Source organism: Arctopsyche grandis, chromosome 12, assembly GCF_051622035.1.
Source record: "Arctopsyche grandis isolate Sample6627 chromosome 12, ASM5162203v2, whole genome shotgun sequence".
In the NCBI taxonomy this organism is placed as follows: domain Eukaryota; kingdom Metazoa; phylum Arthropoda; class Insecta; order Trichoptera; family Hydropsychidae; genus Arctopsyche; species Arctopsyche grandis.
Genome location: NC_135366.1, coordinates 8,427,122 through 8,434,453, shown reverse-complemented (window position 1 = coordinate 8,434,453; position 7,332 = coordinate 8,427,122). Strand labels below are relative to the sequence as shown.

At 32.2% G+C, this 7,332-nt stretch overlaps 1 protein-coding gene across 2 annotated transcripts; it reads right to left on the bottom strand.

The window, feature by feature from the left end:
* Positions 1 to 2,498: 2,498 nt before the first annotated feature.
* On the bottom strand, positions 2,499 to 6,756 carry Pgk (phosphoglycerate kinase). 2 transcript variants are annotated; one of them, XM_077442140.1, is made up of 12 exons: positions 6,566 to 6,706; positions 6,279 to 6,482; positions 5,725 to 5,869; positions 5,552 to 5,633; positions 5,362 to 5,479; positions 5,146 to 5,284; positions 4,940 to 5,074; positions 4,730 to 4,851; positions 4,542 to 4,642; positions 3,092 to 3,190; positions 2,941 to 3,008; positions 2,499 to 2,678 (listed from the first exon to the last, which is right to left on the bottom strand). In XM_077442140.1, exons 1-11 carry the CDS (start codon positions 6,625 to 6,627, stop codon positions 2,968 to 2,970), a joined length of 1,248 nt encoding a protein of 415 aa, XP_077298266.1. In that variant the 5' UTR covers positions 6,628 to 6,706; the 3' UTR covers positions 2,499 to 2,678; positions 2,941 to 2,967. The 2 variants fall into 2 exon arrangements, with proteins under 2 accessions (XP_077298266.1, XP_077298265.1); XM_077442139.1 differs by lacking the exon at positions 2,499 to 2,678 and having other exon boundaries at positions 2,777 to 3,008; positions 6,566 to 6,756.
* Between the last annotated feature and the right edge of the window lie 576 nt (positions 6,757 to 7,332).

Sequence of the window (7,332 nt, the reverse complement as noted above, 5' to 3'; positions counted from 1 at the left end):
TTTTTTCATATATTATAATTTTAAACTTAAAAAAAATATTAATTTTCTAAAATCAGTGAAAGCCAATCAACCGGCTTTTTATTTGTAAAAAACCGAAAACCGGCTTTTTCTTTCGGGCGGTTTTTTGGAACCCCTAGTTCGAATCAATCGAAACCTCGAATTCGAATTTTTGCATGATCACGAAACTTCATCTATTGTTTCTATGTACATAGATAAAGTAAAAAAAAATACCTTCCAATACATGACAAACATAAATTTCCATTCATTATAGAATTTCGGTAAGACAAAAATTATATTGCAACTTGTTTGATTTTCTTTATATTCATATCGTTTTCGATAACATTTCGGTGTATCTAATACCTGTATTATATTCTTATTCACAAAAAAGATTTGGAATACAATAAGTTTAGAAAACCCAAAAAACCATATCCATATTTCATCGAACGTATAGTGGAACTTATCGTCGAGAATAGTTCATCATAATTTTCATGCAGAATAAAAAAAAACAACTTTAATTAAATATGCCTTTTTGGCTAATGACACGAATTTATAATTTTTAAAAATCATTAAATATAATTACATCCTCTACATAATTTTGTAATGTATGTAATATATACATATGTACAAATATACAGTATAATCTTAATTATACGGTTTACAGATTATCTATGCGGGAAAACAAGGTTTGGCTAAAGTTTGTAAACCGAAAGTAGTAATTTTTTAAAAACGATATTTCATTATTTTATTTTGACCTTTTATATTATTTCTATTTTCTTGATTTTGTTGCGTAAAGATAGCATAATCAGTGCACGCCGTCCAATTAGCGCGCAGCACTCATCGTCTTGTCGGAGAGCCCGACTCACCGACCAATCGGAGGGCTCGGCTCACCGACCAGTGAGCGAGCTCAACTAAGCGACCAAACCCGCGCGGCTTACAAAACATGTATAAAAGCCGGCCGGGTTGGTCTCAGGATTCCAATGACCTAAACATTGACAAACACGTAAACAAACTTGCCGTAAACTACTTCAAGTCTCTCGGCAAGATTGCCTATCCCCTTCTAAATATCCTCAGTGAGACCAAACTCCTTTTAGTCTCACTGAGGGCCTCTAATCAAAGGCCCGTCGACGTCCGGATGGTGGGTATAGGCTAAACTAGGATAGATAAAATTAAGTTGTAAATACTTATCATAAACCCTATCCAACTACTGACATAAAATTATAATTAAAACTGTAACAGACCATACTAACACTTAACAACATCCCACAGTTAATGCACTAGCATTTGCTGAGTGCTCTAGCCACCTGAACCCATCATAAAACGGGCAACGTGAGCCCGATCGCATACAACACGACAGATAGATAGGCGTGGGAGCTTGCTCCAAAGAACTATCAGAAAAACTACTACTCAGGATTCATTGGGAACCTGGCTACCACCAGAAGAGCATCTATTAAATATCTGAAACCTACATGATTATTTTCTTATACCTCGACTTGACTCCCCTTACCTCTGAATACTCTTCAATATAATGATTTTAAGTAATAAAAAAATTCGAACAGAATCTAACAACCAAAAGTAAAAATTTGGCCTATATAAGTTTCCCTACAATTGCGCTCAATTTGTATCGAAAATGCTCTCATAGCCGGCATGTGTGAACGTGTATGTATGTTTCATTACCGAATTTTGTTTTTTATACTTTTCATATTCCTTAAATACTTACATACATAGATAAAGTTGTGGGTTGGTCACATCCGATTTTTTTTAATTTATATTGTACACATGTACATAAATGGATGATCCCCAAGTTTTTTTAACCAACCTGAAGCACAATAAATTAATTTTGATTTAAATCGAGTGGTTTCGCATAGTTAACCAGCAGATTACTGATAAAACGATCAATTTATTTTATTGCTCTCATCGGATTCATATTTAGATTTCATTACAGTCACCATCAAAAATGTGCTGTTGTATTATTTATTTTATGGTGTGGTCGATGTTTTATTCGTCAGTTAATTGCAAATCGCGAGATTATGTAATAATTTTTGAAATAGCATATAAACATATGGCGTTATATTGAATTTAGTCTCTGTCTAAATATATATGATGGTAAAATTTTTAGGGCCCGTATGCTATACATATTAATGTAGTTGAAAACTGTAACTTATCAACACCGGTAAACATTTCTTTTACTGAATATGAATTGCATAATACAGTAAACGAAAATAAGCAAAACATATTGGGTGGACATATTATTATAAAAAGAGATCACTACGTGAGAAAGGTATGTAAAAATGTTTTTATATGTTGTCAATGTTTGATGTTTTATTCTGTTTCATCAAAGTTCTCACACACTAAACAAATTTCAGGGAATGTATCTTACTACCATAATACACGATGGAAAAATCAATCCTATTTTCAATAGGACAACGACAAACCCCTGCGCTGACATTATCCTGGGACCCGTATTACGTCAAGTATATCATGTAAAGATGGACTGTTTAGTTAAAAAGGTAGACTTTACTATGTACATATCATTACATATATTTTAACACTGTCTTAATATTCAATGTTTCGATAGGGTGAATATAAAATAGCAGACATAAATTTGGACTTTTATGCACGCAAAGTACTAGGAACCTTATTTTTGTATCGACAGATAGAGTTGATGTTTGCATTTTTTTCTGAAAAAGAAATGTCTTATTGCAGTCGTATCCTCGGTGAAACGATACCATTAATACTAAAAAAAAACGTGAAAATACAATAAAAAATATATCACATTCCTCATTCAATTATTATATTAGAATTAGATTGTAGATTAATGAATGAAAATAATGAATATATCCACATATTATATATTATTACTTGCACCAATAAAATAATCATTCTTTTAGTTGTCAATTATTTATTGAATAATATATTATTTATTTAAAAAGTACTTCCTACATTGTATTGCAGATTTCATTGTATAATTTATGCATCTGTTAAGGCGGCAACACCAGGCAAAACTTTACCTATAATATTGAATAGACTTTTAGTTTTCCGTAATGGATTTTCCTAATAAATTTTAATTTTAATATAACTAAAATATTCATACCTTCCAATAATTCCAAAGAAGCTCCACCACCCGTTGATACGTGCGATACCTTTGATTCAGTATTCCACTTGGCGCAACATGTTGCCGTATCTCCTCCACCTATATAATAAACAATTTAAATATTAAATAAGTATATATTATATAATGCGATAAAATTACCAAATTGTTTTTTTCATTTTACGAAAGATCATTAGCTTATTTAATATTTTACATATGTATATAACTTTTCATTAGGAATTATATACGAAAATATAATTATAGAAACACAAATATCTCATTAACATATGTCACATAATATGTACATATGTATATACTAAATTAAAATATTATAATTTATTGTTAAAATTATGCTATCAATTTAAACGCAATCATAAAAAATAATGAAAAAAAATTGTTAACAATATAAGCAGTGGTTTAGTGGTAAATAAAAAAGTACCAGGGCAGTATTTAATTTTTACAACTCCCCCCCCCCCCCCTTTCTTTTTTCGTTACTTAAAAAATATATATCCTAATATTGGTAGTTCAAATATTTATAAAAAAAATCAAATGCTAATTAACAAATATTCTTACTTATTGAAATAATGTTTTTTTTTATATTTTATAAAAACTTCCATACTGCATCCTCTTCAACATATTTGATTTTGCAAACCCGTGTTTATGTGTTTTATTTCCCTTGTTTTATCTATCTTCAAGTGCGTATGGTCAATAGTTTAAAGAATGTTTTGTGTGGATTTTGATAAAAAAGCACATAAGTTTTGAACATGCTCAGATTACTTGTGTTCACCAAATGATATAACGAGAGTCTGCTCACACTATTTGTATACAAAATTTTCGATGCGGCGCAAACGATCGAAAAGCGCCAGACAGACTGAACCACAGATTAACGACACGTGTACCTAATGCGTGCGCACTGCTCGCACTTACACTAAGCGAAATCTACCCGAAGTCTGGACATACCTACCCTGTATACGTTCTGTGCTTCTGATACTTTAATTCCGAATTTTTCCTTATTAAATTATTAAAACCTCGCCAGAAAGATCCAACTCAATTTCAATAATTACCATTTTAATAATTGCATCTGTGCACATCGAAAGGTTACTCGTCATCTGATGTGCAATTTTTCATTCGTGAAGTCGAGAATTGCGTTTAAAGCAGCCATCCAGTTAATCTGTAGTTCAATCTGTCTGGCGCTTTCCGATCGTTTGCACCAAACCCAAAATTTTATATGAAATATTAGCCAAAATATTTTTTAATTGTACTCATAAAACTATTTTCATATCAATGTGCCAGGGCGGCGACCTGGGGACCCCTACCTGACCCGACTACACCACTGAATATAAGTATATGTATATACATAAGTACATTGAAAAGTTAATGATACATACATAAATATATATGACGAATTCATAATAATGAAAATTAGCTACATTCAAAAAGTAAAATAACAAACCAATAATAGTTATTGCTCCTTTAGCAGTGGCTGCAACAACGCCATCCATTAAAGCCCGAGTACCTCCAGCAAACTTTTCAAATTCAAAAACACCGGCTGGTCTATAAAATTAATCATATATGAACATATTTATTATTTGTTCTTTTAAAAAATGAGCATAAATTAATTTTAAAATCGTCATTTTTTACCCATTCCAAACGATAACTTTAGCTCTAGCTATGGGATCAGCAAAGAGGACATTTGATTTGGGTCCAACATCAAGACCTAGCCATCCATCTGGAATACCCGATGCTACATCAGCTGCTCCAACCTTTCAAGTGAATTTTATTACATTGATATGAATTAAAATTTAGAAATATACACTCGATTTGAAATATATTTAGCAATTATGTACATACCTGTGCATTTTCATCAAACTTATCTGCAGTCACAAAATCAATGGGAAGATGTATTTGGACATTGTTTGCCTTCGCCTTGTCTAACAATCGCTGCACAATTTTAGCTCCTTCTGGATCAAACAAAGAACTGCCGATCTAAAATATACAAGTAACATTAGTTTATGAAAAATTATTATTATTTTTATTCAATAAATATATAATACAACCTTCATGCCTTGAGTTTCTTTTAAAAACGTATATGCCATACCGCCACCAATAATCATTTCATTAACTTTATCTAACAAATTTTCAATAAGTTGGATCTTATCGGCTACTTTGGCACCTCCAAGAATTGCTAAGAAAGGTCTGAAATGTGTTGATTAAAATGAATAAATTGCAAAATAAAACAGAAAATTATAAATTTATTAAAGGCTTTTATTTACCTCTCAGGTTCATGTAAAGCTTTAGCAAAATATTGCAGTTCTTTTTTCAGCAAAAATCCACTTGCCCTCTTATCAAATCCATCTCCCATCATGGAACTGTGGGCTCTGTGAGCAGTACCTATAACATTATGATTGCATTAAAATTTTGTTCAAACAAAACAAAATTCACAACAAAAAATCAGTTACTAACCAAATGCATCATTCACATAGATATCTCCTAATTTTCTTAAGCTAGCTCTGAACTCTTTTACTTTTTCTGCATCGGCTTTTACCTTGAAGAAATATTTAATAATAATAAGATACGATACAATTAAACTCGTTAATTAATATTTAGAAATTACTCAAACTCATGCTAGTACTGACTTTAGCACCAGCTGCATCAACACCTTTGCCTTCCTCTTCGAGATAAAATCTAACATTTTCAAGTAATATTATAGATCCAGGTGCTGGTTCAGCACAGGCAGCTTCCACCTCACTTCCCACACAGTCGGATAGAAACTGGACTTCTCTAAAATAATACAATTACAATTAGAATTAATGTAGAATTTTTATATGAATAAAAAACCTAGGCAACAGTATTTTCGTAAATTTGGTTAGTCATAAAATATTAATTATTCTAACAAAAATAATTGAAAAAAAAGCAACAAAAGAACAAAATTGCTTTATCTTGATATATAACTATAAAAGTGGATTATAAAATGTCATCATTTAATTCACTCGCATATACACACGAACATTATAAATTATAGACCAATAATCCTAATAGAATTATTGGATCATTTGATCAAAGATATGTTCAATATTAAAGCTTGTGGTTTATTTACTCTTGCAGATAACGAAATATAAAACTCAATAAAAATTGTACATTTCGCAAACAGAATGCACTCATGGTGACAAAATATTAAAAAAAAAACTACCTATTCAACAATTTCTTCAATTCTTCCGCTACAGGCTTTAGGGTATATTTGAGATTTTTTTGCCCATCAGGTCTACCGAGATGTGACATTAGTACAACTGAGCGGGCCCCCTTATCCACGGCATATTTGATAGATTCGAGTGCAGCCACGATGCGCTGATTATTGGTAATGACACCATCTTTTAGAGGGACATTGAAATCGACTCTGAAACAAAGTTATAGGGATTATTAACCTGAATTAAGTAATTATCAAAAACGTTTATAAACATATAATGAATATTGTATAACCGCATAAGCACTCGTTTCCCCGTTAGGTCCAAACTATCAATGCTTAGCTTGTTGAGGGCCATAATTGCTAATCGTTGACAGACACGTCCTCTCAAACGACAACTCGAACTTAGACTGACACCAACAACCTTCAAAATTACTAAGGTCAGCCGCGAACACAAAATGTACGCCTTAACAATCATATTCGTACCCAAGTCCCGATTGAAAAGTTACAAGACGCACACGAATTTACCAACTTCAAAAAAAAAAGGTTTAGCTTAATTGTTAGTTATTTTTTTTGTGTAATGGTAGTACGCTTACCCATTTTAATGACCCCATGAATCACAACGGTAAACGGATTATTCCGCAAAAAGTGATCAATAATATCTTGATGGTGGAACATCTGACACTCGAGTTCTCGTTAGTACAATATTTCACATGCGTTGCTTTCGATTGATGGAGTTTTTGGGTGCCAGATGTTCCGTGATCGAGATTTTAGTAACTTGCGCAAGATTGCTTTTTGCGGAATAATCACCGAACCAATCGCAACTTACCGAAAGCTGATTTCACATTGCACAGAAGCAACCGTTCTCGTCTTTCTCTGATATCTTCTCATTGACATTTCCATAATCTCCCAAACCCTTTTGAAATCAGGTCTTGCCATCAATTGACAAAAGTGAATTGCTTCAGTTGTGGACAATAACAGTGCTGGCCTTACACCTAATGGCGCCCTCGGGCAATTTTTTCTAAGCACCATTAGAAAAAAATTTTGCCTTTGGCGCTCTAAT

Bases quoted from the DNA above. Each gene is read 5' to 3' on its own strand.
- Pgk (XM_077442139.1), bottom strand. From the start codon at position 6,747: ATGATTGTTAAGGCGTACATTTTGTGTTCGCGGCTGACCTTAGTAATT. The intron at 5,870-6,278 runs GTAGTTTTTTTT...GTATTATTTTAG, and splicing joins TTGAAGAAATTGTTGAATAG to AGAAGTCCAGTTTCTATCCG. The intron at 4,643-4,729 runs GTAAAAAATGAC...TTAATTTTATAG, and splicing joins AAAGTTATCGTTTGGAATGG to ACCAGCCGGTGTTTTTGAAT.